At 36.9% G+C, this 11,776-nt stretch overlaps 4 protein-coding genes across 4 annotated transcripts in view; 3 read left to right on the top strand and 1 right to left on the bottom strand.

Annotated features, from left to right (window-relative positions):
- Positions 285 to 1,942, top strand: LOC104775884 (inorganic pyrophosphatase 2-like). Its single transcript, XM_019243517.1, has 4 exons — positions 285 to 486; positions 593 to 714; positions 805 to 1,006; positions 1,286 to 1,942. The coding sequence occupies exons 1-4, from the start codon at positions 484 to 486 to the stop codon at positions 1,667 to 1,669; spliced, it is 711 nt and encodes a 236-aa protein (XP_019099062.1). The 5' UTR covers positions 285 to 483; the 3' UTR covers positions 1,670 to 1,942.
- LOC104775883 (PRA1 family protein F1-like) lies at positions 2,546 to 3,363 on the bottom strand. Its single transcript, XM_010499840.2, has 2 exons — positions 2,946 to 3,363; positions 2,546 to 2,822 (listed from the first exon to the last, which is right to left on the bottom strand). Exons 1-2 carry the CDS (start codon positions 3,241 to 3,243, stop codon positions 2,695 to 2,697), a joined length of 426 nt encoding a protein of 141 aa, XP_010498142.1. The 5' UTR covers positions 3,244 to 3,363; the 3' UTR covers positions 2,546 to 2,694.
- Positions 4,482 to 10,098, top strand: LOC104775882 (U3 small nucleolar RNA-associated protein 25). Its single transcript, XM_010499839.2, has 24 exons — positions 4,482 to 4,783; positions 4,897 to 5,032; positions 5,169 to 5,293; positions 5,508 to 5,670; positions 5,768 to 5,912; positions 6,019 to 6,142; positions 6,228 to 6,328; positions 6,462 to 6,593; positions 6,686 to 6,766; positions 7,022 to 7,218; positions 7,319 to 7,391; positions 7,479 to 7,538; positions 7,738 to 7,776; positions 7,859 to 7,947; positions 8,040 to 8,104; positions 8,236 to 8,282; positions 8,518 to 8,577; positions 8,645 to 8,716; positions 8,908 to 8,937; positions 9,092 to 9,186; positions 9,281 to 9,386; positions 9,505 to 9,567; positions 9,659 to 9,733; positions 9,889 to 10,098. The coding sequence occupies exons 1-24, from the start codon at positions 4,651 to 4,653 to the stop codon at positions 9,961 to 9,963; spliced, it is 2,286 nt and encodes a 761-aa protein (XP_010498141.1). The 5' UTR covers positions 4,482 to 4,650; the 3' UTR covers positions 9,964 to 10,098.
- Positions 10,296 to 11,776, top strand: part of LOC104778760 (putative F-box protein At1g30930) — a 1,567-nt gene continuing 86 nt past the window's right edge. Inside the window, exon 1 of the mRNA XM_010503199.1 lies at positions 10,296 to 11,772. Coding sequence (XP_010501501.1) covers positions 10,322 to 11,772 — 1,451 coding nt within the window. The 5' untranslated portion in view covers positions 10,296 to 10,321. The remainder of the gene's footprint in view (positions 11,773 to 11,776) is intronic.

Below are 11,776 nucleotides of genomic sequence, written 5' to 3'. Positions count from 1 at the left end.
AAAAAAGCCAAAAAAAAAAAAAAAAAAAAAAGAGACGTCAACACCCGTCGGATTAGCTTACCTATTCAATTCAATGATTTGAGTCATTTGACACTTATCAGATCCGACGGTTTAAAATAAACAGCGTATCATATCAGATTAGGATTCTCATTAACCTTGAGTCTGAAGGTAAGTAATATTCCAATGGCATCTTCCTAGAAATATACCTATACGTCTCTCTCCTCTTCACCTTCTCCCACTCATATATATATACATTCCGTTTTACCACTCCTCAATCACAGACACAGAGATCGAATAAAAAAAAAACCAATAAAAAATTTCTCAGAAGATCATAATATAATGGCTAAGAAGAACAATATTGTGATCGTCTTTGATTTCGACAAGACAATCATCGATGTAGACAGTGATAACTGGGTCGTCGATGAACTTGGCTTCACTGATTTGTTCAACCAGCTTCTTCCAACAATGCCTTAGAACTCTCTCATGGTTTGTTCATCCATCTTAAATTAAACTCCTAGTTAATTACTCTGTTTCGTTTTCTCGAATCGTTTGTTATTCTTTGTTCATCGAAAATTCTCTTATCACATAACAGGATCGTATGATGAACGAGCTTCATCATCATGGCAAAACAATTGAAGAGATCAAACAAGTCCTGAGAAGAATCCCTATCCATCCTCGTGTCATCCCTGCCATCAAAGCAGCTCATGCTTTAGGGTAAACATTCATCATGTATCTTAATCTTCTTTCTATGGTTCAAGAAAAGACTCACGGTACTGAATTATGCGTCATCCGATCCGACATTAGGTGCGAGCTGAGAATAGTGAGCGATGCTAACACGTTATTCATTGAAACGATCATTGAACATCTCGGGATTAGAGAGTTTTTCTCTGAGATCAACACAAATCCAGGAGTTGTAGATGATCAAGGAAGACTAATAATCTCTCCGTACCATGACTTCACCAAATCTCCCCATGGTTGCACTCGTTGCCCTCCTAACATGTGCAAGGTACTGTTACACTAAATTTCCATTAAATATTTCTTATATATAGATTTGATTTGATTTGATTAGTTCAAATCTATGATTATTTTCTGTATTTTGATATTTGAGAAATTAAAGGACGAAAAGAAAAGCAAAAAAAAGTGATCGTGCCAATTGTCATGTAAAATATGTTATCTTTGATTTCTACCAAAAAAAAAATGTTATCTTTGATTCCGTTATGATCAACACATGTCATGTACGCTGAGTCAAGTTGTTTCCAGTGCTAAATTAATATATTTTATATAGGGTTTGATAATTGAGAGGATTCAAGCTTCTCTAACTAAAGAAGGGAAGGAGATGAAGATGATATATCTTGGAGATGGTGCTGGTGATTACTGTCCGAGTCTTGGACTCAAAGCTGAAGATTACATGATGCCAAGGAAGAATTTCCCTGTTTGGGATTTGATTAGACAGAATCTCATGTTGGTTAAGGCTACGGTTAGAGATTGGACCGACGGAGAGGCAATGGAGAAGATATTGATGGAAATAATCAACGAGATTATTTCATCAGAGGACGAAGAAGAGAAGGAGAAGATGTTGAGCTCTGATATTTGCAAGATATCTGTTGGGATTGCTCATGAACCTATGGTGCCTCTTGCTCTTCAAGTTCCTCTTAATTTGGTCAAGTAATTGATGCAAAGAACAAGGAGTTGAAGAATCTTTTTTCTTTCTTCGAAAATATATATATACATATTCTTTATGCAATCGAGGAAAAAAGTATTTAAGATGCCTATATAAAGTTGAATTGTTCATGCACGTACTGACGTACGTAGGGTGAATTCTTTTTGACTCTGATTGTAAGAGATTTACTTTACTTCGGAAGGCTAAAGAGGGCCTTGCTTCCGAAAGCTCGTGTTTAACCTGTGTTTTTCAATAGTGGAATATCGTAACATTAATACATTATATACTATGATCCAGTAGCCAAAACGCTAGAGCTACAAGCTTTCCGCATATAATAAATACTTGTATTATATTAATAGTGTTATCGCTTCTTTATACACCTAAAATATTTAGATAAATGTTTGAAAAAAGAAAAATTAAATGTTCGTTTAATCGTTTTCAAACCTTAAACCGTGAAGATTGGTGGTATGCAATGGGCCACGTCCAAAAGATCAAGGTTTTAGAACAGTTAAATTGGAAGACGCGGCCTCGCCTATTTTTAGACTCTGTTTCTCTATACTAAACCACACCAGACTTGAATATACCCGGCTTAAATACAAGTTTTCAAAACTATCAAATCAACCCAACTAATGACCTAATGTTACAGTCTTACAGAGAATATCGATAGATCTTGACATAAGTTTATAGTGTGACGAAAATTCTTAATTTAACTAAAAAAACCTTTTACGAGTAGTCGGTACGATTGTTTTGATATGTTAGTTCTATTCTTTAACATCATACTACTTCTTTACGTACTTAATTATAGTTTTCTTGGGTTTTACGATTCCATGTTATAATATTTAGTCCTCCTAACTCCTAAGGTCATAACGCAGAGAAACACATGCGTAATTAAATGATCATAAACGTACAATCATGGTTTTAATATTTAGTTTTCATAACATTGAATCAAACATTCAAACGAACCTAAACGCAAATAAACAATCATAGTCATAATGCGAAATAATCTAACAAATAATGAAATGACGATCATTTTCTTAGGGGTTTAATAGACTGGTTTCTTTGTCATTTTGGTGGTACAAATCTTCAGTTTTCCTAACAGCTGCGTGAGACAACACAGCCGTCGTACCGGCCACGATAGCCACCGCGATATTGAGCTTAGCGTCTGTCAAGAAAAGGATCGAGAGAGTGAGAACGGACATGACGATGAGTACAATACGATGGTCGATCTCGCGGTCGAATACAGCGAGCGGTTCGTCACGGAGGAAGTAGAGGAAGAGCCACGCACCTAGCAGAGCAAGTAGGATTAGGAGGGAGAAGGGGTTCCAAATCAGACTGAGGAACACGGAGAATAGGACGACTATGGTGTAGTTGGTCTGGAAATAGACGGTGTTGGCTCTGACTCTGGAGGTCACGGTGGCTAGTTTGCGAGGGAAGTTGAAGGAACGGAGGTCGAGCATTTGCTTCCAAGGGCGGCGTGTGGCGAGGCCGGATATTACGTTGTGTTGGTTGTTGCCGCGGGTGATGTACTCGAGTTTGGGGGCTAAGTCGTTAGGCGACGTCGGATGTGTGCCGTATGTTGTCATGTTGTGTTTTCTTTATTCCCTCTATTTTGTGTGATATGGGAGAGAGAGAATTTTTTTTTTGCTGCTAGTGATATGTGAAGAGAAAAGCTGTACAACTGAGAGGTTTTATATATAATTTTTTATCTTAAAAAATTAAGCATCTTGTATCTATACCTTTTAAAAAAAAGAAATATGGGATACATTAAAAAGAAATACCCTAAAATAGCTAAAAATATGGGACACACTATAATTAAACACACTATAAAACCAATTGTTCGGAACATATATATCGACGTGAGTATTGAGTCATGATTGACTATTTTGATGAATGATGATTAGCCAAAATTGTCTACATGCATGTTAAGAGTTTATTTCCAAACATAATTTGTACATTTCTTTGCTCTCGTTTTTTTATTTTATTTTTATATTATGCAATTTGGAAGCTAATTTGTTATTAAGGTCAACATGTTAATTATCGTCATTTATATTTATCAAAATTGTTAATTGTATGGTATTGGCTTGCTAATCGTACGTGATTGATTTATATAAGATAAAATGATAGGAAACGAAAGTAATAACGCACTCATAAAACGACGTGAGAAAAACCACAACAAAGATTAAAAAAAAAGTGTATCAACTTACAAAACGACGAGGTGAAAGGTGACACGGGAGGCAACAACAGGCCACGTTGGCATTGTCTCAATTTATAAAGTGAAAAGATCGGTGACACCCAGTGAGAAGGTGCCAGATGAGGGACTGTGTAATAAATAACAACAAGAGAACAAGGAGAAAAATGCAAAAGCCATGAAAGGCCAGACCAGAAAGAGATGAGACTTGCCGAGTTAATTTTCCTTGCATTATCGTTGAACAATGAACAATTGAACATGGCTCGTTTAAGCCCACACCACTCCTCCAACTTGAAACACTAGATAATTATTATTTTATTAAACAATAAACAGTCGAATATGATGATATGATTGTATGATATATAACAGTGATCGTATAATGATGCATTGATGTTTATGATGGTATCACGATGATGATGATGATGATGATGATGATGATGATGATGATGATGATGATGATGATGATGATGATAAAGTACACTGATGTTGTATTACTTATAAAAAAAGGTGGGCTTGAATTTCTTTTTGGGCCTTTGGCCTTTTTAGTTTCTGTTTAAAAAAAAAAAAAAAGTAATAAACCTTTTAATTACATGATTACATGTATTGGTTCGTTTTCTCCATCGACGACATAAATCAGAATCCCAGCTCAATTCGCGTCACGGTTTATCAAAACCAGACCACACTCTCTAGGCGGAGGCGAAAACGAAAACTAAGTATCAATAAACCCTAAACCCCTTTTAATTGAAAAGAGCGGCTCACCCCTAAACACATCTCCCCTTTGTAATCTCTTTCTCTGCCACAGATGGCTCCAAACTCTACCAAAGTGATGAAGAGGCACAAGTCACAAGAAAAATTTGATAAGAAACGGGATGCTAAGAAGCACAAACGTGGTGCCAAGGAGGTTGTTTCGAATCATTCAGTAGAGGAGGATTCAGGTTTGTTGTTAAACTCTCTCTCTCTCTCTCTCTCTCTCTCAGTTTGTTGTTTCTCTGCAAGTGATTTCAAATTTAAGAAAAAACGTTTTTTTTTTGGGTAATTGTATCGTTAGATTCACCTGAAGAAGACACCAACTCCATTGAGACTGAATCGGAACCAGTCGTTTACAGAGAGCCAACACAGTACGATAATTTGCTGGCATCTCTCGGTTCATCTAACAAGGTTGTTGCTGATATGAACAAAAGAAGGTACTAAGCTCAAATTATTCCTACTGTTATATGCCATTGTGTCATAGCATTTTGATTCTACATTCTTGTTCCTCTGTTGAAGATTGTATATTTATTGGTTGCAAAGGGTTATATGATTCTCCAAATGATTTCACAGGCAGAGAGAGGAAGAGGGTAAAAGCGATTCAGAAGGAGACGAGGACGAAGAAGATGAGGAAGACGAGGAAAACAGTGGTCTTGAGGATTTAAGCTCTACTGATGGAGAGGATGATGAGATTCAAGGTTAAGTTTTTCCTTTATCTAGTATTGGAGATTATCTGTAGTTTCTATTACGCTGAGCCTTCGCATACTCCTGTAAACTTGATTGCTGTTTTAACTCAACTCATTTGGTAGTTACTCATCTCTCGCCTTTTTTGGTTCTTAACTTTTCTTTAAATAGTTGCTTATTTGTCAGCCTTTTGATTATCAACTGGGCTTCTCTTTGTCTTTCTTAAAGGGGATGATCAGAAAAATCTCAAAGGTCTTTCTGAGGACATTACGCAGGAAAGCATTGATAATCAGAGCGAGGAAGAATCTTCTGACGACTGTGAAACGGATGAGGAGCATGAGTTGACTACCACCAATGGCCAATCCTTTGTAGATGCTTCTTCATCTATTAGGTAAATTTTATTCAGATGGTTGTTCCTTTAGAGTTTTGTGTACAGTTTGACATGCTCGTTAATCCAATTCAATTTTTTTCATTCATTTGTTTCTCAGCGCGTTTAGTGAACACCTTAACCACAAATTATCCAGTGAAGAATTGGAAACTTTACCAAAAGGCAAGTGGAAATTTAAATGGGAATCACCTGCCTTTGACATGCCAAATTGCAGATGGAAAGGAACGTGTGAAAATTTCCTTGATGTATGTATTCTATAAAACCTTTTCCACAGATTTTTTTTTTTTTTTTTTGCATAATCTGCCTCCAAACCTAGTAGTTCTCAGTAGCACTTTTTTTTGTATTTTGTAGGGTATTCAGAGTGATGCAACTTACGGCCTCAAGCCTAAGCTATATAAGCATTGGCTTCAATTATACAAGAAGTCTGGAGGCAAAGATTTTGACTCATCGAAAAGGAGAAAGTTCTTCTCCATTTGTACGTATTAGATTCTGGAAATCATCTAAAGTTCTTCTTGTTTCTTTTATTGCTCTGTCTCTGATTATTGTTTTTCATTTTGTAGGCAACAGCTATCTGGATATATTACATTCTAACAAGAGACCCTTTTACGACAGAAGCTCTGAAGAAGACTCAAGTGCCATGGACGCATATCTTATGCATTCTGTGCGTGCACACTTGTATTCCTTTTTCTAAGATAATTTGTGCACACTTGTATTCCTTTTTCTAAGATAATTTATGAGGTTTCATATGACGTAGCATTTCTTCAGGATTCATTGAAGTAGTTTGTCTTATGCAGTTGAATCACATCTTTAAAACTAGAGATCTTGTGAAGAGGAATGACAGTAAAATAAGCAAGCATCGAGAGACCTCTGAAGAGGAAGTTCTCTCTGAGGATGGATTTCTGGATCAAGGATTTACTCGTCCAAAGGTGACCCTTCTGCTTTTCTTTTGCAAATGTCTAATGCGTTTAATGTTGTAGCTCTGATTTGACAATTGGTCTTACGTTTATTGTAATTCCAGGTACTGATTCTATTACCATTGAGGAGCATCGCCTTTCGCGTTGTTAAGAGGCTCATACAACTAACTCCAGAATCTCTAAGGGTATATAAATTTATGAAATTCTGTCATCAGTTTTTCAATTGGCATCGACTGTGTAACTGTGTTGCATTTACTACGTGGATGATCAAATTCTCTAGTTTCATAGTATTAAATGATCGAAAGAATAGTGTGTGTGTGCGTGTGTGTTTTTTCTTCCGACATATGGGGCGAATGTAGAGGTTTTCTGCATTTATACTGTCTATGTTGTTGATAATGTCTTGATCGCCTAATACCCTCTGTATCATTCATTGGTTTCAGGTTAATGTAGAACACCTTGACCGGTTTAATGATGAGTTTGGATGTGAAGAGGGTACTGATGACGGTGATGAGGAAGATAATACATCGAAAAATGGAAAACCAATAAAGCAAAAGTCTTCAAAACCTTCTGATTGGCAAGCTCTTTTTGGTGCGACTAACAACGATGATGAGTTTATGTTAGGCATTAAGCATACAAGGTATATCTTTAGCATACATCCTCTATAATGTTGCAGTGCATGCTTTTTGGTATCTAATTTGGTCGTTGTACTGAGATTTGAATCCTATTGTCAATTCCAGAAAGAGCGTTAGGCTGTATGGTGATTTCTATTCCTCAGACATTATTATTGCTTCCCCTCTCAAGTTACAAATGGTAGGCAGCCTTGTCTATCCTTTCGTAAGATGATTCAGTTATGCAAATCTTCTTGATTATATCTCTAATTAGTTCCACTCTTGTTAGGCCATTGGTCAAGCAGAAGAAAACAAGGAACGGGATGTTGATTATCTTTCCTCCATAGAGGTACTTGTGTTTATCATTGCTTGCAGAGGATATATTTTATAGATAGCTGACTGTTGATGGCAATGATGTTCGGTTACATTAGTCTACTATTGCTTTATCTCTTAAACCTGGTCTATTACTGCTTGTGGTTGCAAATATTTGAATATTCTGCATCTCATTCTTGAACTTGCTAATATCTCTTTCGTTGACATGTGGATAGGTTTTGGTTATCGATCATGCAGACATAATATCTATGCAGGTAGGTTGTGGGGTGAGTTTATGGGTTTCAAAGATAGGATATTATGAGTCTATTTCTTATATGCTCTTTTATAATGATTCAGAATTGGTCGTTCCTTGCCACAGTCGTAGACCACTTAAATAAATTGCCATCAAAACAACACGGTACCAATGTCATGCGAATTCGGCCGTTGTACGTAGTTCTCCGGACTCACAGCTCTTTTTTCTAATTTGTCTAGCAACCCATCTATGTCAGAATTTCTAAAAGAATCTTCTTATGTTTAGGTATCTGGATGGACATGCACAGTTCTTTCGGCAGTCAATAATTCTAAGTTCTTATTCAACCCCAGGTGTTGATCTGCCCTCTTGTTTTCACCTATGTGAAAATTTTATTTGTTTTTCGTTTATCCTATATTTCCATAACCCTTATTTATGGTGGAGTTTCCAAACTCGTACTAACCCAAATAATATTTCGTTTCAGAGATCAATTCTCTATTCAATCGCCGTTGCTTGAACTATAAAGGAAAGGTGGGCATTTCAGCATATTATCCCTAAATATATTATTTGCATTTTGGTTGTCCTTTTTTTTTTTTGTTAGTGTTGTGAGGGGATTAGATGATTAATCGGATGGCTAGGCTAAATGATTTGAATTGAATTTATTATATGTTCCACATACTAATACTGTAGATTTTTAGTTGACTGTTCTTTCATTTTTAGTTTTAATTAAAACTGTCCTATAATGGTTTTGGTTGAATCTATGCAGATAAAGCTGGCGTGTGAATACAAGGGTGTTCTTCAGAAAGTGTTACTCCCTGTCCGTCAGGTATAAAAACATATCTTGCTAAGACAATTAAAGTCTTAGACATCTTATATCTCTGTTTGTGTTCCAGGTTTTTGAAAGATTTGATGCAGACTCTGTAACCCAAGTGGACGATGCACGTCTTGAACATTTTACCAAGAAGGTCCATTTTCTAATTTGTTTTGTGGCTTTGCCTATGTAGTAACTAGATTTTCATGAATAAAATATGTGAAGGATGGTTTTGTGCATTGTTGCATTTCTTTGTTCGTATACCCATTGTAAGTAGGGTCATTGCACATATTATACCTTTTAAATTTATGTTTAATGCTAAACACAATATTCTTTTGATTACAGATTTTCCCAAAAATTAAAGATTCTGTTCAGGTACTCCCACCTTCCAAGGCTCAACTATATTTTGTTGCCCATACTTTAAGTTGCCAAAAAACATTGATAGAACAACAAAATTGGTCACATAAAGACCTTGTTTTTATCACGTAAATTTGGGAGCTTGATTGTTGTATTCTAATCATACTTGCAGGGAGGAGTAATGATCTTTATCCATTCTTACTTCGAGTTCGTCAGGCTTAGAAACTTTTTGAAGTCGCAGAATGCCTCTTTCTGTCTTCTTGGAGAGTGAGTTCATTTTTCCTGTTTTAAAGTTGCTGCTTCTCTGTAATCTGGTTTTCTTTCATTTGAAGGTAGTCAAACGTGACTTACTGTTTTCCAGATATGCTAAAAATGCCGACATATCCCGCGCACGAGAACGGTTTTTTGTAGGGAACCGAAAGATCATGCTTTACACTGAGAGAGCATACTTTTATCGGAGATACCAGGTTTTTTTCTTCTTCTAAAATTATTTTCATCTTTGATCTTTTATTAGGTTTTATGATAAAATTTAGTATACTGACCAATATGGCTGATGTATGATGATGTTGGTTTCTGGGGTTTCAGATCCGTGGTATAAAGAACTTAATCTTATATTCTCTTCCAGAGCGGAAGGAGTTTTACCCTCAGGTAAGAGCATCTTAGTCGAATTTATTAATTCCGTCACAAGTCTTATCAGGAGAAAGACAGTCGGATCTCATCATTTTAGCTTTAACTGCAGATAATGAACATGCTTGAAGAAGGACCACATGACATGATGTCCACTGCACTTTTTTCTCGTTTTGATCTGCTGGAGGTACTTAAACAATTCTCATTTTCAGTTTCCTGATGGTACACTTAAGATTTGTTTGAAGGCTAGCTTAACTTAACTCAGACTTGGTACAAAGAGTAATGGTATAATATCTGAGTTGTAATGGCAAGTGTTCTTATGTAATGTGATGTTATTTGCAGCTGGAAAGGATCGTTGGGTCTTCTTCCGCAAAGAGAATGATCACTTCTGAGAAGAACATCTTTGCTTTCGCTTAAGAAACAAAATAGTTACTGTCTATTTTATTTTGGTGATATTAATCGCCCAGTTTTGATTCTACCATTTTCTTTGTTCAGACATACATATACATCAACCGGTTCAAACCTAATTAAATGAAATTCAGTTTTAATTTATACCATATCATTGCATTGCTGAATCCTATCTTTCCAAAACCATGTTTTGCCTTTGAAATATATGTTTCGATCAACACAAAAAAAACACAAGAAATTAAAAAAGTAAATAAAAAATTGGATGGTTAAAAAGCCCATGCTTGTTGGGTGCCGATCCTGATTAGGCCCACCGCCCTAAACTTTTGATTGATTAGGTCGAACTTTCAAGAGATGTGTTGAGTCTTTTATGATATTTGCGATTTGTATTCTCGAGAACCGTCCGGTCCGGATCATGGATAGTGGAAAACCTTTTGATTCCATTCCAGACGATCTCCTCATCAAGATACTGTCGAAATTGCCAGCAAAATCAATAGCTAAGTGTCGTTGCGTGTCGAAGCTTTGGAAGTCCTCGGCTCTAATGAGGTCTGGATTCCACCGTGATGACTTCACCGACTTGTTTCTAACCAGGAGGAGGTCCAAAGCTCGTCGACGACGACTCTTAATTGGGGTACTACAACTAGAAGCCGGTGAGTGGAGCTTTTACTCAACTCCTCAGCCTCAGAATCCATCTGAGAAGTCGTCTTCTCTTGTAGCGGATTTTCATATCAACTTCTCTAAAGGCATAAGCAAATACAATTGTAGCTATACCTCTGGATTGATCTATTTTCATAAGATGTGTATCCCAAGAGAAGATGAAGATGTAAAGCATGTGATATGTAACCCTCTCACAGGACAGTATATGATCTTACCTCAACTTAGAGGTGGATCGTATAGCTATCTAGGGTTTGATCCGGTTGACAAGGAATTCAAGTTACTGCTCATGAACACTCGTGACTATATAGCTTCTAAGGATACAGATCAGTATATTTTGACAATAGGAACTGGGAGGAGGGAGTTGAGGTGGAGGAAGATCCAATGTCCTTTTACACATGAGCCTCTATGGGAAAGGGTTTGCATCAATGGGGTTTTGTATTACTTGACTCATCATGCTACTAATGGAAGGTTTTATGCGATAGTTTGCTTCGATGTTAGATCTGAGAAATTCAAGCTCGTTACATACGGATATGATCGCCGTTTTAATAATTTGATAAACTACAAGGGGAAATTATGTGGGATTTATTTGGATTATGCTTATGGTGGTGGGTTTCCCGTTAAGTTGAGTATGAAGGTTCTAGAGAAGCGGGAATGGTCCAGCTATGTCTACTCCTTGTCGGCTGATCAGAGTGAAGTTGTTAATGTCGAAAGGAATCTATCCGTTGTTGGGGTGACTGCTTCTGGTGATATTGTTTTGTCGACGAATTCTGCGTCTAATCCTTTTTATGTTTTCTACTTCAATCCGGAAATGAACACTCTCCAAACTGTTGAAATGCAAGGTGTTGGAGATAATTGTGATTGGAGATACGCCTTTGTACAAGACTATGTAGAGGATATTAGTGTTACTGATGCAATGCAACTGAAGTCAACCACCCCTTTACAACTTGGCCAAAACATTGTTCCCGAGAGGCCAAAACCACAACAACGCGGAGGTACGTCTCTTGACCTCTCCAAGTCTTCTCAATCTGTGCAAAAGAAGGAGCAAATTATTGTTTCCGAGAGGCTAGAACCACAACGACGTAGGCATATGTCTCCTGACCTCTCCAAGTCTTTTCAATCTGTGAAGAGCAAGGAGCCTAACAAGTACGAATTATCAGCTGACCTGCTC

Source organism: Camelina sativa, chromosome 3 (assembly GCF_000633955.1).
Source record: "Camelina sativa cultivar DH55 chromosome 3, Cs, whole genome shotgun sequence".
NCBI lineage: Eukaryota > Viridiplantae > Streptophyta > Magnoliopsida > Brassicales > Brassicaceae > Camelina > Camelina sativa.
Note: the sequence above shows the minus strand (reverse complement) of the source record. Positions and strands in the feature narration are given on the sequence as shown.

What these genes read in the sequence shown, in the direction of transcription:
- LOC104775884 (XM_019243517.1), top strand. An exon ending in AAAGCAGCTCATGCTTTAGG is followed by an intron (nt 715 to 804) that starts GTAAACATTCAT and finishes ATCCGACATTAG; the next exon opens with GTGCGAGCTGAGAATAGTGA. An exon ending in GCCCTCCTAACATGTGCAAG is followed by an intron (nt 1,007 to 1,285) that starts GTACTGTTACAC and finishes TATTTTATATAG; the next exon opens with GGTTTGATAATTGAGAGGAT.
- LOC104775883 (XM_010499840.2), bottom strand. Translation starts at nt 3,243, where the DNA reads ATGACAACATACGGCACACATCCGACGTCGCCTAACGACTTAGCCCCC. An exon ending in AATCCTACTTGCTCTGCTAG is followed by an intron (nt 2,823 to 2,945) that starts GTGCGTGGCTCT and finishes TTTTCTTGACAG; the next exon opens with ACGCTAAGCTCAATATCGCG.
- LOC104775882 (XM_010499839.2), top strand. Translation starts at nt 4,651, where the DNA reads ATGGCTCCAAACTCTACCAAAGTGATGAAGAGGCACAAGTCACAAGAA. An exon ending in TAACTCCAGAATCTCTAAGG is followed by an intron (nt 6,767 to 7,021) that starts GTATATAAATTT and finishes CATTGGTTTCAG; the next exon opens with GTTAATGTAGAACACCTTGA. An exon ending in TTGAACATTTTACCAAGAAG is followed by an intron (nt 8,717 to 8,907) that starts GTCCATTTTCTA and finishes TTTTGATTACAG; the next exon opens with ATTTTCCCAAAAATTAAAGA.